We start from the raw sequence: 25,805 nt of genomic DNA on the forward strand, positions 1-25,805 counted from the left end.
TTATTATTGAAAAATAATAATAAACCATATGTATTTGGTATCGCCACGACCGTAACGACCTGAGGTATCAAAATATTGTATTATTTATTGCACGCGGTGAACAGCGTAAAAAAAACCGTAAAAAACGTTACCAGAGTTTCTGTTTTTTAGTCACTTTGCCCTACAAATATTAGAATAAAAAGTGATCAAAAAGTCGCACGTATCCAAAAATGGTACCTATAAAAACTATAGCTCGTCCCGCAAAAAACAAGCCCTCATACACCTCCGTCGACAAAAAAATTAAAACGTTATGGTTCTCACAACTTTGCGACAGAAAAAAAATACATTCTTTTTACAAAAGTAATTTTATTGTGAAAAAAGTTGTAAAACATAAAAAAATGCTATAAATTAGGTATCGCCAGAATCGTACTGACCCACAGAATAAAGTTAACATGTAGTTTATAACGCATGGTGAACGCTGTATAAAAAAAACGAAAAAAGCTGTGCCAGAATTGCATTTTTTTGTTTACCTGGCATCCCAAAAAATAGGATAAAAGGTGATCAAAAAGTCACATGTACCCCAAAATGGTACCAATAATAACTACAGCTCATCCCGCAACAAACCAGCCCTCATACCGCTACGTCTATGAAAAATAAAATTAGTTATGGCTCCAATAAGTCAGGAAATAAAAAAATATGCAGTTGTGCCCGAGGGGAACATTTCTTCTGTTTGAAGAGGCGATTTATCAAGGACCTAAAATTAGGGAACCAGGAAAGGGAGGGCCCAAACATATCCGCTGGATTCGACGGTGCCCGTATTATACCAGGACAACACTTCCCAGCAAAATTCCTCAAACTACAAAGGTGTGGACCAAAAGGGGGATAAGAAATTACACCATTTATCAGTGCGACACTGGCCTGTGCGGAAAGGATTGCTTCACAGCGTAACACACATCTATGGATTATTATTTTTTTTTCATACCACCTGACTATGCCCCTTATATACTCCGCCCCGCTTACATGTACCCCCACATTATAAAACACCAGCAATACTCAAACAAATTTAGTACCAAGCAAAATCCGCTCTCCAAAAGCCAAATGGTGCTCCCTCGGCTCTGAACCCTACAGCGTGCCCAAACAGCAGTTTCCTTCAACATATATGGCATCGTCATACCCGGGAGAACCCTTTTAACAATTTTTGGGGTGTGTGTCTCCAGTGTCATAAGCTTGGCATGACATATTTGCCACTGAATGGCATATCTAGGGAAAAATATAAATTTTTAATTTGCACCATCCGCAGTGCATTCATTTATGGAAAAGACCTGTTGGGTGAAAATCCTCACTACACCTCTTAATAAATGCCTTGAGGGGTGCAGTTTCCATAATGGGGTCACTTCTCAGGGGTTTCTTTTTATTATTTCACATCTGAGCCTCTGCAGTTGTGAACCAATACTTTGTAAATCGCCAAATTAGGCCTCCACTCCGCATGGTACTCTTCACTCCTGAGCCCTGTCATATGTCCAGGCAAAAGATTAGGGCCACATGTAGGGTGTTTCTAAAACCGGGAAACACCGCATAATAATTAGAGGGCTGTCTTGTTATGGTGGCACAAGCCGGGCACCACATATTGGCATATCTATGGAAGAAAATCCCATTTTCACTCTGCAACATCGAGTGAACACTAATTTCTACAAAACACCTGCAGGGTTAAAATGCTTACTACACCCCTTGGTAAATGCATTGAGGGGTGTCGTTTCCAAAATGGGGTCACTTCTGGGGGGTTTCCACTGTTTTGGGCCCACAGGCGCCCAGAAACCAATCCAGCAACATCTGCACTCCAAATGGCGGTCATTCCTTCTGAGCCCTGCCGTTTGCCCAAACAGCAGTTTATGACCACATATGGGGTATTGCCGTACTCGGGAGAAATTGCTTTACAAATTTTGGGTTCTTTTTTTCCTTTATTTGTTGAGAAAATGAAAAAATTTGCGCTAAAGCTACGTCTTATTGAAGAAAAAGGACTGTTTTTATTTTCACTGCCTAATTCTAATAAATTCTATGAAACGTCTGTGGGGTCAAAATGCTTACTACACCCCTAGATGAATTCCTCAAGAGGTGTAGTTTCCTAAATGGAGTCCCTTTTTGGGCGTTTTCATTGTTTTGTCCCCTCAGGGGCTTTGCAAATGTGACATGGCCTCCGCAAACCATTCCTGCTAAATGTGATCTCAAAAAGCCAAATAGTGCTGTTTCCCTTCTAAGCCCTGCCGTGTGTCCAAACAGCCGTTTATTACCACATGTGGGGTATTGTTTTACTCGGGAGAAATTGCTTTACAAATTTTGTGGTGCTTTTTCTCCTTCAGTCCTTCTGGAAATGAGAAAAAATTAGCTAAACCTAGATTTTTTTTGAAAAAATGTAGATTATTATTTTCAGGGCCTACTTCCAATATTTTCTGCAAAAAAACTGTGGGGTCAAATCGCTCACTATACCCCTAGATAATTTCCTCAATGGGTGTAGTCTCCAAAATGGGGTCACTTGTGGGGGGTTTCCACTGTTTTGTCCCCTCAGGGGCTTCGTAAATGTGACATGGCCTCCGCAAACCATTCCTGCTAAATGTGGACTCCAAAAGCCAAATGGCGCTCTTTCCCTTCTAAGCCCTGCCGTGTGTCCAAACAACCGTTTATTACCACATGTGGGGTATTGTTTTACTCGGGAGAAATTGCTTTACAAATTTTACGGTGCTTTTTCTCCTTCAGTCCTTGTGGAAATGAGAATAAATTAGCTAAACCTACATTTTCTTTGAAAAAATTTAGATTATCATTTTCACAGCCTACTTCCAATAATTTATGCAAAAAACCTGTGGGGTCAAAACGCTCACTATACCCCTAGATAATTTCCTCAATGGGTGTAGTTTCCGAAATGGGGTCACTTGTGGGGGGTTTCCACTGTTTTGTCCCCTCAGGGGCTTTGTAAATGTGACATCGCCTCTCAAACTATTCCTGCTAAATTTGAGCTCCAAAAGCCAAACGGCGCTCTTTCCCTTCTAAGCCCTGCCGTGTGTCCAAATATCCATTTATTACCACATGTGGGGTAGTGTTTTACTCGGGAGAAATTGCTTTACAAATTTTGCGATGCTTTTTCTCCTTTAGTCCTTGTGGAAATGAGAAAAAAAATCGCTAAACCTACATTTTCTTTGAAGAAATGTTGATTTTAATTTTCACGGCCTACTTCCAATAATTTCTGTAAAAAACCTGTGCGGTCAAAATGCTCACTACACCCCTAGATAATTTCCTTGAGGTGTCTAGTTTCCCAGATGGGGTCACTTTTGGGGGATTTTCACTGTTTTGGCACCGCAAGAGCCCTTCAAACCTGACATGGTGCCTAAAATATATTCTAACAAAAATAAGGCCCCAAAATCCACTAGGTGCTCCTTTGCTTCTGAGGCCGGTGCTTCAGTCCAGTAGCACGCTACGGCCACATGTGGGATATTTCCTAAAACTGCAGAAACTGGGCAACAAATATTGAGTTGCATTTCTCTGGTAAAACCTTCTGTGTTATAAAAAAAATTGTATTAAAAAAAAATTTCTGCAAAAAAATATGAAATTTGTAAATTTCACCTCTACTTTGCTTTAATTCCTGTGAAATGTGTAAAGGGTTAAGACATTTTCTAAATGCTGTTTTGAATACTTTGAGGGGTGAAGTTTTTAAAATGGGGTGACTTTTTGGGGGTTTCTAATATATAAGGCCCTCAAAACCACTTCACAACTGAACTGGCCCCTGTAAAAATAGCCTTTTGAAATTTTCTTGAAAATGTGAGAAATTGCTGCTAAAGTTCTAAGCCTTGTGAGGTCATAGAAAAATAAAAGGATGTTCAAAAAACGATGCCAATCTAAAGTAGACATATGGGGGATGTTAATTAGCAACAATTTTGTGTGGTATTACTGCCTGTCTTACAAGCAGATACATTTAAATTGAGAAAAATGCTAATTTTTGCAATTTTTCACTATATTTTCGTGTTTTTCACAATTAAATACTGAATGTATCGACCAAATTTTACCACTATCTTAAAGTCCAATGTGTCACGAGAAAACAATCTCAGAATCGCCCGGATAGGTGAAAGCATTTCAACGTTATTACCACATAAAGTGAAACATGTCAGATTTGAAAAATGAGGCTCTGTCAGGAAGGTCAAAAGTGGCTAAAGAGGGAAGGGGTTAAAGCCAATGTATTTCCATACTTGTCTGTAAATTGTGTATATACAAAAACATATGTTGCTATTACAGGCTAATAGTTCTACCACTACAGCTAGGAATGAGTGCTAATGTTTCTAAAATAGGGTAATATTGTAGATTTATTACATTGAGTGTACTTTTACCATGTACTAGTTTTGGTAAATCTTCCCCAATGTTTGTAATTAAGAACATAACAAGAATTTACAGATTACATTCTCAGTCACTATTAGTCATTTCAGAGCATAGTAACTTTTTTGGGAATTTTGTGCCTATAATCGAAATAATTACTCTATTACTATTTTCTATTGTACTGTTTTATTATAATACTTTTTGTGATGTACTTCTACAGGTCCATATTAAGAAGAATGGCTTGTAATATAAGGCTCCCTGTATTGGAAAAGCAGTTAACTTGTCCAATCTGCCTGGAGGTATTTAAAGACCCTGCTATGTTGCAATGTGGACACTCCTACTGCAGAGACTGCCTATGGGGACTGATGAAGGAATCACACATCCATCTGTTATGCCCTGTGTGTCGGCAGGAAGTGGACTACAGCTCCTCTCCTCCTAATGTTACACTGAAGCGTCTTATTGAGACCTTGAAGATGCTGAGTGAGGAGCAAGCAGCAACAGAGACATGTCCGTATCATAATAATCCACTGTGTTTATACTGTGAACAGGATCAGGAAGTCATCTGTGGCCTATGTGGAACTATTGGGGACCACCGGCAACACCCTATCAAACCACTCACCAGTGTGTATAGTAGAATGAAGGTAAATTGGGTATTTTATGATGTGCAATAGACTAGAAAACGACTTCTTTCTTGGAGAAACATATGTTTAAGGTTTTACTTTAAAGGGGTTTTCCCATAAGGGACATTTATGACATATCCACAGGATATGTCATAAATGTCAGATGCGGGTCCCACCTGGGGGTGTAGGCGGGGCATGTGCCCCAGGTGCAACTAAGACGGAAGGTGGGGGGCGCCAGGGCCGCACCGTCCATGCAGCCTCTCTGAGAGGGTGGCGGCGCCACTGAAACCAGCCGCCGCCACCCCTCCTGCACTATAATTGTACCTGCGTCTATAGGACGCAGATACAATTACAAGCATAAGCGATGAATAGCCGGGTACATTCCGTGTCTGACCATTCAGCCCCTTTAAATGACCGCTTGCGTCTCTGAAAGGCGCTGATTCGCAGGGCAGAATGACTTGCTCTGCCAATCAGCACCTTTCAACCAAACAAGCGGCGCGATGACGTCATCGCGCCGCTTGCATCTATAAAAGCCGCTGATTGGCAGGGCAGAATGATTTGCCCTGTCAATCAGAGCCTTTCAACGACGCAAGCGGCGCGATGACGTCATCGCGCTGCTTGTGTCGCTCAACCCCAACAGGCCTGCTCAGAAGAGAGCAGGTATGCATTGCCATCGGACGGCGCGGGAACGGGATTAAGGTGAGTATGTAAAGTTTGGTGTTTTTTTTGTAATAAAAGTGTGAGTGGCATTATCTACAGGGGGGGCTTTATCTACAGGGGTCAGCTCTATCTACGGGGGGGCTATATGTGGGGCACTATACACAGGGGTGGGCTATATGTGGAGCACTATCTACAGGGGAAGCTATATGTGCGGCACTATCTACAGGGGTGGGCTATATGTAAGGCACTATCTATAAGGGGAGATATACGGTTAGGTCCAGAATTATTTGGACAGTGACACAAGTTTTGGCATTTTAGATATTTAACAAAACAGATTGAATATACAGTAATATAATCAATATGGGCTTAAAGTGCCCACTCTCAGCTTTAATTTGAGGGTATTCACATGCTAATTTGAGGAAGGGATTAGAAATTACAGCTCTTTAATATGTAGCTGTCCCTTTTTCAAGGGACCAAAGGTAATTGGACAATTATCTCAAAAGCTATTTAATGGACTGCATGGGCTATTCCCTCATTAATCCATCATAAATTAAGCAGGTAAAAGGTCTGGAGTTGATTCCAGGTGTGACATTTGCATTTGGAACTGTTGCTGTGAACCCACAACATGAGGTCAAAGGATCTCTCAATGCAAGTGAAACAGCCAATCGTTAGGCTGAAAAAAAAAAGAAGAAATCCATCAGAGAGCTAGCACAAATGTTAAGAGTGGCCAAATCAACAGTTTAGTACATTCTTGAAAAGAAATAGCGCACTGGTGATCTCGTGAACTCCAAAAGGCCTGGACGTCCACGGAAGACGACCCAAGTGAAGAACACTCTCCTGGAAGTAGGTGTATCAGTATCTAAGTCTACCATAAAGAGAAGACTTCATGAGATCAAATACAGAGGGTTCACCATAAGGTGCAAACCATTAATCAGCCCCAAATATAGAAAGGCCAGATTTGACTTGCCAAACAACATGTAAAGAAGCCGCCCAGTTCCGGAACAACATTCTTTGGACAGATGAAACTAAGATCAACCTGTACCAGAATGATGGGAGGAAGAAAGTATGGAGAAGGCTTGGAACGGCTCATGATCCAAAGCACACCACATCCTCTGTAAAACATGGTGGAGGCAGTGTGATGGCATGGGCATGTATGGCTGCAAAAGGCACTGGGTCACTAGTGTTTATTGAGGATGTGACTGAAGACAGAAGCAGCCGGATGAATTCTGAAGTGTTCAGGGATATACTTTCTGCTCAGATCCAACCAAATGCAGCAAGGTTGATTGGACGTCGCTTCACAGTACAGATGAACAATGACACAAAACATACTGCGAAAGCAAACCAGGAGTTTTTTAAGGCAAAGAAGTGGAATATTCTGCAATGGCCAAGTCAATCACTAGATCTCAACCCGATCGAGCATGCATTTCACCTGCTTAAGACAAAACTTAAGGCACAAAGACCCACAAACAAGGAACAACTAAAGACAGCTGAAGTAAAGTCCTGGCAAAGCATCACAAAGGAAGAAACACAGTGTTTGGTGATGTCCATGGGTTCCAAACTTCAGGCAGTCATTGCCTGCAAAGGATTCTCTACAAGGTATTAAAAAAAACAAATTTTATTTATGGTAATGTTAATTTGTCCAATTACTTTTTGGCCCCTGAAATGAGGAGGCTGTGTAGAAAAATGGTTGCAATTCCTAAACGTTTCACAGGATAAATTTTTTCAACCCCTTGAATTAAACCTGAAAGTCTACACTTCAATTGCATCTCAGTTGTTTCATTTCAAATCCAATGTGGTGGCATGCAGAGCCCAAATCATGCAGATTGTGTCACTATCCAAATAATTCTGGACCTAACTGTATGACACTATCTGCCGGGGTGGGCTATATGTTGAACACTATATACAGGGGTGGGCTATATGTGGAGCACTATCTACAGGGGAGCTATATGTGAGGCACTATATACAGGGGTGGGCTATATGTGAGGCACTATCTATAGGGGAAGATATATGTAGGGCACTATCTACAGGGGTGGGCTATATGTGGAGCACTATCTACAGGGGGAGCCATATGTGGGGCACTATATACAGGGGGAGTTATATGTGGGTCACTATCTACAGGGGTGGGCTATATGTGGGGCACTATCTACAGCGGGCTACATGTCTACACTATCTGCAGGGAAGTTATATGTGGGGCACTATTTTCAAAAGGGTCTATATATGAGGCACTATATACAGGGGGCTATATGGGCACTATCTACAGGGGGGCTATATGGGGCACTATCTACAGGGGCTCTATGGGGGTCACTATCTACAGGGGCTCTATGGGGGTCACTACAGGGGGATATAAGTAGGTAACTATTTAAAGGAGGCTCTATGGGGGCATTATCTACAGGGAGCACAGTGTGTGTGTGTGTGGGACACAGTGTATGGTGCTATTATAATTAGAGGTGCAGTGTATGGCACTATTATATTTAGGGGCGTAGTGTCTGGCACCATGAGAACTTTATCTTCATATAAAGGTGCAGAAATGTTTGAAAAGTGAGAAGCTGAAGACATCTGAGCGGCAAAGTGCAAAAATGGGCTGTGGCTGGGAGGAGTCATCATAGAGGTCTGGACCAGATGGAGAAGAAAATAGAAAAATAACAACTAGAATCTGACGTCACCTGTGAGTCACTTAATGTAAATGTTTATTCTGCCTCTAATCAGTACTGTAGTCACTGTATGATCTGCAGCGAGATGATGGGTGGTATTATTATTTTTGTTTTTGTGAAACAGCATCTCCCAGCATACCCTTACCATTTTTTGAGCCATGCTGGGAGCTGTAATTTTACGCCATACAAACCTATACGGCAGGCTTTGCACTAAATTTGTGCTGGTGTTGTATTTATGTACTGAGCTTGGTTCTGGCCCTGTATTTATGTACTGAGCTTGGTTCTGGTGCTGTATATACACTACCGTTCAAAAGTTTAGGGTCACTTAGAAATTTCCTTATTTTTTAAAGAAAAGCACAGTTTTTTTCAATGAAGATAACATTAAATTAATCAGAAATACACTCTATACATTGTTAATGTGGTAAATGACTATTCTAGCTGCAAACGTCTGGTTTTTAATGCAGTATCTACATAGGTGTATAGAGGCCCATTTCCAGCAACCATCGCTATTGACGGAATCTGAGAGCATTTTGAATTCTGGCAGTTGGGGCAGGAGCAATGCTGTGTATAACAGCCGTGCTCCTGTCGCTGATCGCGTGGGTACACTGGCAGTACCCACGAGATCAGAGCGACGGATATATCCGTCGCTCGTCGTTAATGGTTTAATAAGAAAGGGAATAAGTTGGAGGTTCGGCCGACATTTATCTATTATGTATGGTCACCTTTAGTCTATGTTCACACTGAGATTTTTGCATGCAGAATTTCTGCCTCAAAATTCAGTTTGGAAGTTTGAGGCAGATTTTCCTCTCCCTGCACGCCGCGAAAAACCGGCCATTGAGCACCGCGGGCATAAAACTCTGCGAAATACGCTTTCTCTGCCTCCCATTGAAGTCAATGGGAGGTCAGAGGCGTAAACGCCTGAAGATAGGGCATGTCCCTTCTTTCTCCTGTGAGGCGGTTTTACCGCTCGCGGGAAAAAGACGCCTCCCATTGAAATCAATGGGAGCCATTTTCGGGCTGTTTGTGACGAGTTTGGTGGCGCGGTTTCCGCGTCAAAAACTCGTAAAAAAACTCTGTGTGAACATAGCCATAGGTTATGTTCACACGCAGAGTCAAAAACGTCTCAAATTTCAGAGCTGTTTTCAAGAGAAAACAGCTCCTGATTTTCAGAAGTTTTTTGTGCCACTCACGATTTTCGCGTTGTTTTTTACGGCCGTTTTTGGAGCTTTTTTCAATAGCGTCTATGGAAAACGGCTCCAAAAACGTCCCAAGAAGTGTCCTGCACTTCTTTTTCGCGGTAGTTTTTTTAGGCGTAAAAAAACGCTGCGAAAAACGCTCCGTTCGAACAGAATGCCGTTTTCCCATTGAAATCAATGGACACATGTTTGGAGTCTGCTTCCGATTTTTCGGCAGTTTTTCGGGGGCGTTTACTGCCCGAAAAACGGACGAAAATAGGTCGTGTGGACATACCCTAAGGCTGGGTTCACACAAACTATTTACGGACGTAATTCGGGCGTTTTAGCCCCGAATTACGTCCGAAAATGCGGCTCATAAGCGTCGGCAAACATCTGCCCATTCATTACAATGGGTCTTACGATGTTCTGTGCTGACAGTCATTTTTTTTACGTGCCGCTGTCAAAAGGCGGCGCGTAAAAAAGACGCCCGCGTCAAAGAAGTGCCTGTCACTTCTTCAGACGTAAATGGAGCCGTTTTACATGGACTCCATGGAAAAACAGCTCCAATTACGTCCGTAATGGACGCAGCGAAAAGCGCCTGCACATGCCATTATGGCTAAAATTACGGTGCTGTTTTCTCCTGCCGTGTGAACATACCCTTACTTTCTGTGTTGGTGAAGCATCTGCTTGTCTCTGTCTTCTCTGAAGAAGTCCAAGTTAAAGCAATAAGGGTATGTTCACACATTGAGTCAAAAACGGCTGAAGATTACGGAGCTGTTTTTGGAGAAAACAGTCTCTGATTTTCAGCTATTTTTATTTCACGTTTTCAGGTGTTTTTCTAGAACTTTTTGGAGCTCTTTTTCCATTGACTCAATGAAAAACAGCTCCAAAAACGGCTCAAGAAGTGACATGTACAAAATAGGAAAATTTGTTGAAGCAGAACAACAAATAAAATTAATTATTTAATTTTATTATCTAGCCTGGAGAAATTAAACGGTAGAATTGATTTGGTTGCTCTGGGCAACTGCTCCTCATGTTACCTACTCTAATTTTCATTCACGAGGACCCTTAGGCGGTGTGGGACACGTGGAGGAGTTACCCATAGCAGCAAAATAGGTTTCTGCTTTCATTTTACAGAGTTCCTCTGAAAAATGAGAGCTTGGATCTATATTTTCTGTTACTAAATCCGTAACTTTTTTCTATATGTTCAGTTACTAAATCCGTAATTTTTTGGCACGCCACAACAGTTCATTAGTTTTGCTATACCGGACATCAAGTAGTCTGCCCAAAAAAATCCCTATCTCGCTTGCACTATTATGCCAATATTTTTTTTTTAGTTGCTATATTGCTGTTACATGACTGCCACTCTGGTGCCACAGAAGACATTATTCTGTCATGATGCTTTACAGGAAGAAGTGTCTGCACTGATGACTGAGTTACAGAAAGAGAGAAGAGGCCTGGAGGAACAAATAAGCAAACTTACCAACAACAAGACCCGGATCTTAGTGAGTGGGGTGCATTCATTTTGTGTTCACAATAATATTACTAGTTTGGCCTTGTCTGGTGTCTCATGGTAACTTAAATGGAGTTACTCCTATTACAATAAATGAAGAGCTGGAGGTGCACTTTAACTATTATGTTAGAGAAAATGTATTGAGTAATTAGCCCAAAAAAAATCGAATTATCAGAATTTCAAATCAAATGACCATTCGCCAGAATACAGGTATTATAAATGGCAGCATATATTCTGTTAATGGTAATGCAGTGAGTAATGTTACCAAAAAGTGGATTTTGTGCACACTGAATCTTAAAGTGAATATGTCAGTAGTTTTGAGGCCTCCAAACTGCTGACAGAGCGATATAGGGGAGAAGGAGGAAATTGTAAACATACTTTTTTGACCGAGAAACCCTCAATTGATTTTTTTCATGCCGCGGTCCCAAGGGCTACTCCCTGCTCTGTGGCCAATCAGGAGACTGTTAGAGACGTCACTCAAAGCAGAGGGACCGAGCTGGCAGCATGTAGTGAGGAGAAGCCACAAGCTTGCATGACCGTGACAAAGGATATGTTTACAATACCCCCCCTCTCCCCTATATCACTCCGTCAGGAGTTTTGAAGCCTCAAAATTGCAGACAGATTCTTTTTAAAGACAGTTTAGCTTTTTAGCCATTAAATAAAACAAAAGTTACTTTGTAATGTAAACCTTATTTCTATTGTCCATTATTTCCCAGTTCAGAAATGTGGCCAGTAATGTACACAATCAATATTTTCATTTTGGTTGCTTTGGCTATGTCCAGGAACATGTATATATGTATAAATGTATGCACAATTTCTCCTATGGTCTATACTTGATACATACATCCCAACTGTCCCGGATTCAGCGTGGCAGTCACAGATTTTGGGCAGTGTCCCGCTGTCCCAGGCGGCCGGTGGTATGTCTCGGTGTCAACTGTATCTTTGTCCTCAGGACGCAGATATAGTTGAACCCAACGCTGAAGCAGGGAACCGTCAGCTCCCTGCTTTCGCATTAGTACAGAGCGAAGGAGCAGAGGGAGCTCCTCCGCTCGTCGAGGACTCACACACAACTCGCTACTTTAAGCACTGAGCCCGGGAAAGCCCTTGACGCCACTATCCATATATGGACAGTGACGTCAGTGGCTACTCCTGGAGCGGAATTCCCTGCCAGAGCGTGTGACATCAGTGGCTCCTGCAGGTGCCGAATCCCTGGCCAGAGCATTGCCGACGCTCTGGCTGGGGATTCCGCTTTTAGAGCGAACCCCTGATGTCACTGTCCATATACGGACAGTAAAAAAAGTAGAATTGTGTGCAGCACAGCAGAACTAGACCTCCACGGTCAAAACAGGTGCCAGCTTCCAGGAATCTGACTGATGGATGCCCACAATGTAGATGCAAAAAGGAAGCAGCACTCCAGCAAAGATTTCAAGAATCCAGATTTATTCTCCCATATGTGAAACAGAGATGATGCAACGTTTCAGCTGCTCAATGCAGCCTTTGCATCATCTCTGTTTCACATATGGGAGAATAAATTTTGATTCTTGACACATATGGACAGTGACGTCAGGGACTCCTCCTGGAGCGGAATCCCCTAGCTATGGCGTGGCCGATGCTCTGGCTGGGGATTCCACACCTAGAGGGAGTTCCAGGTATCGCTATCTACAGGGGGTGGCGCTATCTTCAAGGATGGTGTGGCATTATTTACATGGGCACTGTGGCACTATATAGGGGCACTATCTACAGGGGACACTGTGGCGCTATCTACATTAGTACTGTGTGTGGCACTATCTACACTGTGGCACTATCTTAGTGGGCACTGGCACTAGGGGCAGCTAAGGGGGCATTATACTGTATGAGGGCAGCTAAGGTGGCATTATACTGTATGGGGCAGCTATAAGGCATTATACTGTATGGAGCAGTTAAGGGGGCATTATACTGTATAGTGGCAGCTAAGGGGGCATTATGTTGTATAGGGGCATTATACTGTATGGGGGCATTTATGTGGGCATTATACTGTATGGGGGCAACTATGAGGGCATTATACAGCATGTGGGCATCTGTGTGGGCCTTATACTGTATGGGGGCATCTGTGTTATACTGTACAGGTGCATCTATGGGGGTATTATACTCTATGATGGCAGCTATGGGGGCATTATACTGTATGGTGGCAGCTAGAGGGCATCATACTGTGTGGGGCAGCTATTTGGCATTATACTGTGTGGGAGGCACTTTGGGAGCATGATACTGTGTGGGCTGAACTGGGTGTGTATGGGTGAGGATTAGAGGTGTGAGTTGGCATGACAGTTGTCCCTCTTTGCGATGCTTGAAAGTTGGGAGGTATGGGTATGTAGATACTATAATATACAGTAGGACTTTTTTGACTAGTGTCAAGTTCATAGATCTTGCCTTGTTTAGAACCTCTAAAGGGCATTCTCTCACCAGACAGGTCCATCAAATGCCCTACCAAGGTGAAGTCTATGTTGCGTTTGTGTTTCTGAATAAATTTACTAAAGTTACTGCCAAGAGAGCACTTTCAGTGCATCTGATTGGCTAAGAGAACGTAACAATGCTAATTTGCTCACAGAAATGGTGATAAAACGTACCCCGTCCTCCTTGTTCATTATGTGGTTTTTTTCAATTGAAACTTTCCATTTTACAATTTTCTGTTGTTTACCAAAATGCCTTGTTTGTGCTAGTACAATGTGAGCTCATTGTGTACTTTCTAGAAGTTTACACAATGACGCTCCCACATGGTGATTAGGTTGCAGTCACACTGAATCACAAGTGTCCTTGTGGCTTGTCCTTCATAGGGTTTGAGATAAGGCTGCTCTGGTCCTACCCACAAACTGACCCCCCTTTCCAAATCCAAGACTATAGAAAAACAAGCAAATCAATGACTCATGTCCTGTTCTAGCTGATATATCTCTTACATTAGAAAAATTATATCGGGACACAGTTCACACAGAGTTGTTCACTTGAGGACAGCAATATCTTTATTAAAGAGCATTCGCACGTATTGACGTAGGTGTAAGGATGACTATATATGAGAGAAAATTCAACCGAACCTACCGAAAGTGATCGGATCACCCCAACAATCTCATGTATATAGATAGGGGTCTGCCAACTGTAGCCCGACGGCAGATGTCAGGGGAAAGATGGATTGGCATGTTAGATATCTACCCTAGATGTCTAGATGTAGATCCCTACTGAAATAAACATACATGCACAAGTTTATGGTGGAATCAACAGAAATCGCTGTTTGTTATTGCATGGTTATGGCCCGCCTGACTTGAAACTTTTAGGAACTTCAGAATTACCTTTGTCATGCTCCTATAATTTGGGGTGAGGATGCGTTGTGACAAAAGCAGCATTCATACGAAATCCACCATCTTCTATTTGATTTCAGCGGAATCGGCCGACTATCTAATGTGTAAGGTGGTCTCCTGACTTTCTCCCAGCGGCAGATGTTGGGGAAAAGAAGGAGCGGGCATGTTGGATTTCAACAGGGGTCTTGCAGCAGCTTATTTCTCTCTCCCATTGAAAAATAAATGCTTTATGATGTAGTCGAGAAGAATAGCTGTCGGCTGAATGAGCGTTAGTCCGACAGCTATCTAAAGTGTATGGCTATATCGCTATCTGCTGTGTAAATGAATGGATAGAAGTGTATGACGCTGATTGGTCACTGATTGGTCAGCGTCATACACTCCTCTGTACAACGCCCACTTGGTCTAAAGTAAAAACACGCCACTTGGGCATTAAGAAACGAATTAGCATAAAGCTCCTAATGTGGTAAAAATAGATCGTTTTTCTAAATAAAAAGGACTGCTGTCACCTACATTATAGCGCCGATCTCCTTATGTAGGAGATAGGCCACTTATATTGTGGTCACAGAGTCTCTTTTGGTTGCCTCATGAAGAGAATATTGTTTATAGTTAAATCCAGCGCTAAATATTAAAAAAATGTTGTATTTACACTTATTAAAAAAAATGCCATATCACCAGATATTTTTACATTTTTTTTAGCATAGCACCACCTGCTGTTTCTACTCATCAGTGTTTCTGCGTCCACCCAGGTAAATGTGCTGAGGTGGACACACATACTCCGTAAGGATTCTCTCTCGGCTTCTCACAGGAGATGCTGAGCAAGTGCAATTGGAGTAAAGGCCCTTATACACGGGCCAATGATCGGGCAGATGAGCGTTCATATGAACGCTCATTCCCCATCATTGTCCTGTGTAAACAGGACAATGATCAGCCTATAAATGAGCAAACACTCGTTCATTGGCTGATCTGCTCGTTTATGCAGCAGAAAGTATTATCGTTGTCGGAAGCACATCTCCCTGTGTAAACAAGGAGATGTGCTGCTGACATGATAGAAATGCATGGGGACGAGCGACCATAGTAAAGATCGCTCGTCTCCATACATTACTGATCATAGCTCCTTGTGAAAGGAGCAAATGAGCACCGATAAACAAGCTGCCTCGTTGATCAGCGCTCGTTTTCACGGCCCATATTCGCCTGTGTAAAAGGATTCCTCTCCTGTCACTTGCTCAACATATCCTCTGATAAGGAGACAAGACACTGCAGCTTCAGAGGGAGCCGGCTCACTACACCAGGGATCCCTCCGCATACCCAGTGGAGCACATAGAGAATCAAGACTGAGCATGTGTGTCTGCCTCAGTACATTTACCTGGGTGGACAGAGATAGGCTGATAAATAGAAACATCAGGTGCCGCTATGCTAACATTATTTCTGGAATATCTGGTGATATAAGCATTTTATTTTAACAAGTTTAAAAAACAAAAACATTTTCATAATTTGGTGCTGGATTTAACTATAAACAATATTCTTCGTGGGACAACCGCTTTTCGTTATTTATTAAAGTCACACAACTGTGGAAGAAAGTAAATAAGGACTTGTGACTGAGGTTACCAGCAGGAAAACCCATATATGTATTGGGTTGTGCTTAAAGGGTTTGTTCAGGCATGGACAACTGGTGACCTATCCACAGGATAGATCATCAGTATATGATTGGTGGGAGTCCGACACCCGGACCCCGCACCGATCGGTTGCCTCCGGATACTGGATGTCCATGCCGGAAGCAGACGGCTCCGGTCACGGAATAGTGGCTGAGCTGCAATACCTCAGCTCTGCTCCCATTCAACTGAAAAGGAGCAGAGTTGCTGTTCTGCAGCATGGCCGCCATGCAGTGTACAGAGCCATCTGCTTCCGGCTCCGAACTCTGCATACCGTGCATAACATCCAGTGCCCGTAGGCAGCCGGAGCAGCTGATCGGTGCGGGGTCCGGGCGTCGGACACCCACCGATTATATACTGATGACCTATCCTGTGGATATGGTCATCAGTTTTCCATGCTTGGACAACCCCTTTAAGGAATCTGCAAATTACATAAATATGACATAAAAACTCATGTAGAATAATAACTCACTTAAAATAATCTTGCCCAGATGACTTTCACATTTTGCATGGTTGGCAACTTTCCCTAATTTCTATGGGCATTTCAAGGTTGCAGTGACTTATTCATTTTCCTGTTTTGAAAACTGAGTACTTCTCTGTCACATTCTCTTATCCTGTATATTGATTTATAGTAAGTATTGATATATTTTTGAGCAGTTTGACAAAACTTGATTATTATCATGCCCAGTCATTGTATTATATATATATATATATATATAGCTGATCAGGTCTTTTATGGGGCCAAAAATTGTCGATAGTCGGTGGCACACCTCTCTGTGTAAACAGGAAGATGTCCTACCAACATGATGCAAATGCATGAGGACGAACGATCATTAATATGGGGACAACTGATATGGGGACAACTGATCGTAGGATATGCCACGGATATGCCATAAATGTCTAAAAGATGCGGGTCCCTGACCCCCGTTCTACTTTCTGTCACAGGGTTTTCTGGAAACAGCTGAGCACATTTTGCTATGCTGTTTTCGGAATGCCCACAGTGTAAAACAGTGAATTCTGGAAACAGTGCATCTATGCTGTTTTCATAACTTCCATTCACTTCTATGAGAGTTCCGGAAACAGCGTAGCTCAGCTGTTTCCGTACTCCCGGCCACTGAGTATCTCAGTTGCTGGAGCCCAGCAACAGCAGCAGGAAATAAGACGGGGATCAGAGGGCACTGTTTCAGAGGTGGGACCCACGTCTATAGGACATTTACGGTATATGTTGTGTATATGCCATAAATGTCAGAGATGGGAATACTCCTTTAAGGGGTTGGTACACTGAACAGTACATATATATAAATATATAAATGGCATGTTGCAGAGGGCGCTAGATGTTGCGAGAAGCTCACCTCAATGTTCTGCATTGTTTTGTAAGGGCAGACAGACATTTTAAGGGTATGTTCACACGGCCAAATTTCAGACGTATACGAGGCGTATTATGCCTCGTTTTACGTCTGAAAATAGGGCTATAATACGTCGGCAAACATCTGCCCATTCATTTGAATGGGTTTGCCGACGTACTGTGCAGACGACCTGTTATTTACGCGTCGTCGTTTGACAGCTGTCAAACGACGACGCGTAAAAATACAGCCTCGTCAAAAGAAGTGCAGGACACTTCTTTGGACGTTTTTGGAGCTGTTTTCTCATAGACTCCAATGAAAACAGCTCCAAAAACGGACGTAAAAAACGCAGCGAAAACGCCGCGAAAAATGCGAGTTGGTAAAAAAACGTCTGAAAAGCAGGGTCTGTTTTCCCTTGAAAACAGCTCTGGATTTTCAGACGTTTTTGTTGACTACGTGTGAACATACCCTAAAGATATATCTTTAGGTGCGACCTCCTTGATGAGTCGAAGGCGCCAAACAGTCGAAGGTTACAAACTCCTGAGATGTACTGTAACTGGTGAATATGCAAGTGGGCAATTACTTACATATATGGGATATCCCTTCTGTCATACAATTCGATAAACTGCATTGGATGATGCTCTTTGCTTTACTTATTGAAGAGCAAAACATAGACTAAAAGGGCTCTTGAGGGGCTACCGAAAGCAGACTCTGTTAAAAAGGGTGCTGAATGAGCAAGATGGGCCCATTGGGCAGCAAATAGTGTATATGGCAATCTCATAGAGTGCCCCCAAAATAATGAATCTCTTATTTTCCATAATGAATCAGATGTGTTTCAGAGATTAATCTGCAGGGAATTCCTTGAGCTCCAGCGATACATTGCAGAAGAAGAGTCTCATTTTCTGAATATGGTGTCCACAAAAGCTACAAAACTCATTAATTCCATCGAGATTCAGTTACTACAAAGAAATGAGATTCTTAGCATTGTACGAGACAAAGAGAGGCAACTGGAGAACCTGGGAAATGAGAATCACTTGCACTTCATTCACGTGAGATGTTACTCTCCATGTCTATGTCTGTGTTATTATATTATACTATATTATTATAGGGTCTATTCACATGTTGCAGTGAAATCGGTTTTTTTTTGCATTTTGCAGTGAACAAAGTCTGAGGCTGGGTTCACACGACCTATTTTCAGGCGTAAACGAGGCGTATTATGCCTCGATTTACGCCTGAAAATAGGGCTACAATACGTCGGCAAACATCTGCCCATTCATTTGAATGGGTTTGCCGACGTACTGTGCAGACGACCTGTCATTTACGCGTCGTCGTTTGACAGCTGTCAAACGACGACGCGTAAATTGACTGCCTCGGCAAAGAAGTTCAGGGCACTTCTTCGCAATGTAATTTGAGCCGTTCTTCATTGAAGTCAATGAAGCACAGCTCAAGATTTACGAGCGTCACAGACGCCTCGCATAATACGAGGAGGAGCTTTTACGGCTGAAACGAGGCAGCTGTTTTCTCCTGAAAACAGTCTGTCATTTCAGCCGTAAAAGCCTCTCACCGTGTGCACATACCCTAAGTGTCTATTCACACATGGAGGAATGGTGTGGGAAAGACCTCAACACTACTACAATGCGGCAGTTTTGTTGTGGTTTTACCGCGATTGCAGTGAGTTTTGGAAACACGCCATTCCACACCGCGTGTACACGGCCATATTTGTTTTCTAATTGAAGTAACATGGTAACATAATTTGTAAGGCTGAAAAGGTCCATCCAGTTTCAAGTCATTGCGTAAGTTCAGACTCTGCATCTTGCTTCGGTTTTCAAACTGCGTTTTTGTGCATCATGAAGAATGCAGAGTCTACATATTACATAAATGTGAATAAGATTTACAAAAATCTCATTCACATTTTGCATTTGAAACCCACAAGTTTCACAGGGCTTAGTTTTTCATACAGTAGCAAAATTGTTGTCTCCCATAGAAACAGTTGCAGGAACATTTTCTAGATCTGTTACTTTAACAAAAATCACCAATGGTATTAAAATTCACTTTTGCTACAGTTTTCACTCTGCAGTTATGCTGTTCTGAACCTCTCCAAAATGTAAAGTCTAAACTAAGGCCACATGCCCACGACCGTATTTTTGCGGCCGCTTTTTATCCACATTTTTGCTGATAAATTGCAGACCCATTATTTTCTATGCACACAACTGTGATTTACATGGATCGGTGCGGTGCGGGGGCAGACCACAAAAACTCAGGACAAGTCATTTTACGGTGAATTGTTGTGGATCTGTGAGTCCGGATGACACACGGATACACAAGGGTTTTTTGCGGTCCGTTGGACCACTACGGACTCGTGGATTTGTGGACCGCATGTGCATGAGGTCTAAGTCTTTCTGCAGCTTTGAAGTATACTAGACAGCAATATTTCTCAATGAGAAATTATTCGTACATAACGCTGTTCTCCAGTGGCCCTTAGGGGCCATTTAAGCAGATGCAATAGTGGATATTATTGAAATAATAATAGCAAGCGTATGATGCTTTTTGTGGGCAACACTACAGCTTTTTCTCTCTATAGCAAAAATATGTCAGCAGCTGGAAGAAGAGAGACATGAGGGATCACACATTCGCAAAGCTGAGCAATTGGGCATAAAATAGCATAAAAGGATGTCCACCCCCTCAGCAATGTTCTAGTGCGGACTTGCAGTGAATGTGGGTGACATACAGATCTCCACAAGAACATGAGAGACTTAGGGTATGTTCACACGCACTAATTACGGACGTAATTCGGGCGTTTTTGCCCCGAATTACGTCCGAAAATAGCGCCTCAATAGCGTTGACAAACATCTGCCCATTGAAAGCAATGGGCAGACGTTTGTCTGTTCACACGAGGCGTATATTTACGCGCCGCTGTCAAATGACGGCGCGTAAATAGACGCCCGCGTCAAAGAAGTGACCTGTCACTTCTTTGGCCGTAATTGGAGCCGTTATTCATTGACTCCAATGAATAGCAGCGCCAATTACGTCCGTAATGGACGCGGCGTTCAAGCGCCTGCACATGCCGTTACGGCTGAAATTACGGGGATGTTTTCAGGCGGAAACATCCCCGTAATTTCAGCCGTTACGGACGCTGTCGTGTGAACATACCCTTACATGTGATGCCCACAGCCTGCTACTTGTGTTGCTATGCAACAACCAAAACATTTTTGGGTCACTATTTAGCAAACGGCAAGGCCATATTATTATTTTTTAAGGAGTCTAAAAGACTTGCCACTTAACCCCTTAGTGCCAAGCCCATTTTAGGCCCTATGCGTTTTTAAATTGACGCCGTTCACTGTGCGGCGTAAATAACATGTTACCTTTATTCTACGGGTCGGTACGATTACGGCGATACCACATATGTAGAGGTTTTTTTATGTTTTACGACTTTTGCACAATAAAAACACTTTTGATCTAAAATTATTTGTTTTTGCATCGTCGCTTTCCAAGAGCCGTAACTTTTTTATTTTTCCATCAATGTAGTGATTTTTTGGGCTTGTTTTCTGCGGGATGAGACATAGTTTTGATTGGTACTGTTTTGGGGTGCATGGGACTTATTGATTCATTTTTATTATGACTTTTTTGGGGGGCAATGGAACAAAATTGCAATTTCGCCATTGTTTTTTGCGTTTTTTTTTACGGTGTTCACCTTGAGGTTTAAATTACATATTAACTTTATTAATGGAGTCATTACTGTCGCGGCGATACCATATATGTGTACTTTTATTTATTTTTTACACTCTTACTAAACATGGTTTTATTTATTTTTTTACTGTAATTTTTATTAATAATCTTTATTTCACATTTATTATTTATTTAATTAGTCCCACTAGGGGACTTTACTGTGCGATCTTCAGATCGCTGCTATGATACTTTGGTATACTTCGTATACCAGAGCATTATTGCCTGTCAGTGTAAATCTACACTGCCTCCGGCGCATCCTAATAGGCATATGTCCAAGGCAGACCTGGGGGCTTTTATCAAGCCCCCGGCTGCCATGACAACCCATCGGAGACCCGCGATTGCATTTGCGGGCCGCCGATGGGTGACAGAGGGAGCTCACTCCCTCTGTAAACAAGTTAAATGCAGCGGTCGGTATTGACGGCGGCATTTAATGGGTTAAACGGCCGCGATCGAAGTAAACTTTGATCGCGGCCGTTGGAGCAGGAGCTCAGCTGTCATCAGATAGCTGAGCCCCGACTCCAGCCTGCATGGGAGACCCGTGCAGGACTTAGACTAGGCTCACGTGAAAAGGCGTCAGCCTAGCCTAAGGCCCCTTAGTGACGAACGTGAAAAGGCGTATTGTTGGTCACTAAGAGGTTAAAGGAGTTTTCCCACAATTAATGTTTATCACCTATTCACAGGATAGCTGATAAATGTTGTACTGTCTTCATCGACCCCGTAGACTTTGAAGGGAGCGGCAGAGCCCGTACGCGAACCGCCACATCATTCAAAATCCTCCTCACTCAATCGTGCAGTGAAACGGAACAGGGTCAGGACCACCATTCTAGAGATCAGAATGGGGGTCCTGTGGATAGGTGATAAATGTTAATTGTGGTAAAGTTAAAGTCTTGTTGCATTCAAATGTGTGTGTGTCTAACGAAAATAAGCTATAAGCATTTTTGGCGGACACGAACTGTGAGTAATAACAGCGCTGCAGAGCATGTTGGAGCCATATAAGAACAAGAAGTAAATGTTGCTAGGCAGTGTAAAGGATCGGTCAGACACAGCTTCTGTGTCGACGCCCGTGGTTACTCAGTCTGCACCTGCTCCTAAGTCTGATAGAGTGACTCCTTCTTCCACCACTCAGGCTGGGAGGCTGAGAAGTGGGAGAGCCTATCACAGCCTGGCCAGACGGAGCTAGCTCCCGCCCTCTGTCTATTTATACCTTCATTTCCTGCTTCTCCTTTGCCTGTGATTCTGCTTGTTTCCTGGCTCTGCTGCTGCTGCTTGTACTATTTATCCTCTGCTTCATATTGACCCTGGCTTTACTGACTACTCTCTTGCTCTGCGTTTGGTACCTCGTACACTCCTTTTTTGACTCGGCTCATTCACTACTCTTGTAGCTTACGGTGTTGCCGTGGGCATCTGCCCCTTTTCCCTTAGCTTCTTTGTACCCTTGTCTGTCTGTTTGTCGTGCACATAGTAAGAGTAGGGACCGTCGCCCAGTTGTTCGCCGTCGCCTAGGACGGGCCGTTGCAAGTAGGCAGGGACTGAGTGGCGGGTAGATTAGGGCTCACCTGTCTGTCTCCCTACCCCGTCATTACATAATCACAGGCCCATATACCTTTTCTACCCTGGTCCCTGACACTACTATGGACCCCCTTGAGACCTTGGCTCAGCAAATGCAGGGCCTCTCCCTACAGGTCCAAGCCCTGACTCAGAGGGGCAACCTGCATGATCCTACCCTGGTAGTGCCCCCCACCTCACCTCTTGAACCCCACCTCAAGTTGCCTGACCGGTTCTCAGGGGACCGGAAGACTTTTTTCTCCTTTCGGGAGAGTTGTAGGCTCTATTTCCGTCTAAAGCCTCACTCCTCAGGCCTTCTCCTTGGCTCCCTGAGCTTTCCTCTGTTGACCTTTTTTTTTCTTCTCTTGAGCTCATATATGACGAGACTGACAAGACTGCCTTTGCCGAGAATCAGCTGGTGACCTTACGTCAGGGTAAGAGACCCGTTGAGGAGTACTGTTCGGACTTTAGGAAGTGGTGTGTAGCTTGAAGTGGTGTGGAATGACCCTGCCTTGAGGTGCCAGTTTAGATTGGGTCTGTCGAATGCCCTGAAGGACCTGTTAGTTAGCTATCACTCTTCTGACTCTCTAGATCAGGTAATGGCTTTAGCGGTACGTCTTGACCGACGTCTCAGGGAACGACGACTTGAACGTTTTTGTGCCTTCTCCTCTGGCTCCCCCATGATGGCTTCCGAGGTGCCGTTGCTTCGTTCTTCCACGGAAAACTCGGATGAACCTATGCAACTCGGGGCCTCCGTGTCTCCCCAACAACGTAGAGAGTTCCGCAGGAAGAATGGTCTCTGCTTCTACTGTGGGGATGACAAGCATCAAGTGAACAACTGTCCTAGGCGTAAGAATAAGCAGCCAGAAAACTAAGTGACCATCGACCGTAGGGGAGGTCGCTTGGGCGCACAGGTATTTCCCGTATACATGAAACCTAATAAGATCTTGCTTCCCTTTCAGGTCTCTTTTGGTGGTAGGTCTGCTACCGGCAATGCCTTCGTGGATTCAGGGTCTTCTGCTAATATTATGTCTGTGGAATTTGCTATGTCTCTAGCTATGCCATTGATTGAATTGCCTAAACCTGTCCCGGTAGTGGGTATCGACTCCACTCCTCTTGCTAATGGTTATTTTACGCAGCATACCCCTGTTTTTGAACTCCTTGTTGGCTCCATGCATTTGGAGCAGTGCTCTGTACTGGTGATGCAGGGATTATCGTCCGATTTGGTTTTAGGCCTACCCTGGTTGCAGATGCATAATCCCACGTTTAACTGGAACACTGGGGATCTTACCAAATGGGGTAATGAATGCATGACGTCATGTTTTTCTGTTAATTTTATTTCTCTCCCTGAGGAGGTGAACACTCTACCTGAGTTTATTCAGGACTTCGCTGATGTTTTTTCTAAAAAGGCCTCCGAAGTGTTACCTCCTCATAGAGAGTACGATTGCACAATCGATTTGGTACCAGGGGCTAAACTCCCTAAGGGTAGGATATTTAATCTCTCTTGTCCCGAAGGTCACTGTAAGGAACCAGTATCCCCTTCCGTTGATTCCTGATCTCTTCAATCAGGTTCAGGGGGCCCAATGGTTCTCTAAGTTTGATCTACGGGGGTCTTATAACCTTATCCGCATCAAAGAGGGGGATGAGTGGAAGACTGCGTTTAACACGCCCAAAGGTCATTTCGAATACCTCGTCATGCCCTTTGGGTTGTGTAATGCTCCCGCGGTGTTCCAGAATTTCATAAATGAGATTTTAAGAGACTACCTGGGGGTATTTCTTGTAGTGTACCTTGATGACATACTGGTGTTTTCCAAGGACTGGTCCTCCCACATTGAGCATGTCAGGAAGGTGCTCCAGGCCCTTCGGGAAAACAAACTGTTTGCTAAAACCAAAAAATGTGTGTTTGGGGTGCAAGAGATACCATTTTTGGGTCAAATCCTCACTCCTCATGAATTCCGCATGGACCCTGCCAAGGTTCAGGCTGTGGCTGAATGGGTCCAACCTGCCTCCCTGAAGGCGTTACAGTGCTTCTGTAATGGCAGGAAGGAGGTGAAGGGAAAGTGAGCCCTAATCTACCCACCGCCCTGTCCCTGCCTACTTGCAACGACCCGCCCTAGGCGACGAGGTACAACTGGGCGGCGGTCCCTACGCTGGCTAAGTGCACAGGAAGACAAACAGGGAACACGCAAGGGAAGGGGCAGTAGCCACGGAACGCCACGAGGAAACGGGGAGGCGAACGAACAGTCAGGACCAGGACGAAGTGAGTACACCCGAGCGGGCACGGAGACAGAAGCAAGCCAGGGCAAGCAAAGCAGGTCAAGCAGAACTGCAGCAAGGCAGAAGCACGGCAGAAGCAGGCTGGAGCAAGCAGCAGTGGGGCCAGGAATCCAAAAGAATTACAAGCACTGAGGGAGAGCACAGGGCAGGTAATAAAGGGCAGGGGGCGGAGCTAACTCCGAGAGACCAGGCCGCGATAGGCTCTCCCACTCCTGAGCCTGCCACCCTGGTTGGTGGGAGATGGTGTCAGTCGAACAGGTCTGGCCTCAGGTGTGGATTGATTAATCCCAGGAGTATAGCTAGATGAAGTACCTGGCAGATCCCTAACAGTACTCCCCCTTTTATGAGGGGCCACCGGACCCTTACTAAGGGGACCCGGTTTAGTGGGGAAGAGGAGGTGGAACCTCCTGATCAATACCCCAGCGTGAACATCACGGGCAGGTACCCAAGTCCTCTCCTCCGGCCCGTATCCTCTCCAATGGACCAGGTACTGGAGGGAGCCCTGGACCATCCTACTGTCCATAATCTTGGCCACCTCGAATTCCACCCCCTCAGGGGTGAGAACGGGAACAGGAGGTATCCTCGAGGGGGACCAGGACGGGGAGCAGCGTTTAAGGAGGGAGGCATGGAAGACGTCATGTATGCGAAAGGATGGGGGGAGCTCCAGACGGAAGGATACAGGGTTGAGGACTTCAATGATCTTATAAGGTCCAATAAATCGGGGAGCAAACTTCCTGGACGGGACCTTAAGGCGCAAGTTCCTGGACGACAACCAGACCAAATCCCCGACGACAAACCGGGGGTTAGCAGAACGTCTACTATCCGCCTGAATCTTTTGTGCGCTCTGGGACGCCTCTAGGTTCTTCTGAACCTAGGCCCAGACAGTGCACAGTTCCCGATGAACCTCCTCTACCTCAGGATTATTGGAACAACCAGGGGAGACGGAGGAGAACCTTGGGTTAAACCCGAAATTACAGAAAAACGG

General features: G+C 43.9%; 1 protein-coding gene across 1 annotated transcript in view; it reads left to right on the forward strand.

Annotated features, from left to right (window-relative positions):
• The first annotated feature begins 4,571 nt into the window (after window positions 1-4,571).
• Window positions 4,572-25,805, forward strand: part of TRIM50 (tripartite motif containing 50) — a 32,980-nt gene continuing 11,746 nt past the window's right edge. Inside the window, exons 1-3 of the mRNA XM_075850800.1 lie at window positions 4,572-4,976; window positions 10,851-10,946; window positions 18,091-18,321. Coding sequence (XP_075706915.1) covers window positions 4,572-4,976; window positions 10,851-10,946; window positions 18,091-18,321 — 732 coding nt within the window. The remainder of the gene's footprint in view (window positions 4,977-10,850; window positions 10,947-18,090; window positions 18,322-25,805) is intronic.

Source organism: Rhinoderma darwinii, chromosome 2 (assembly GCF_050947455.1).
Source record: "Rhinoderma darwinii isolate aRhiDar2 chromosome 2, aRhiDar2.hap1, whole genome shotgun sequence".
NCBI lineage: Eukaryota > Metazoa > Chordata > Amphibia > Anura > Rhinodermatidae > Rhinoderma > Rhinoderma darwinii.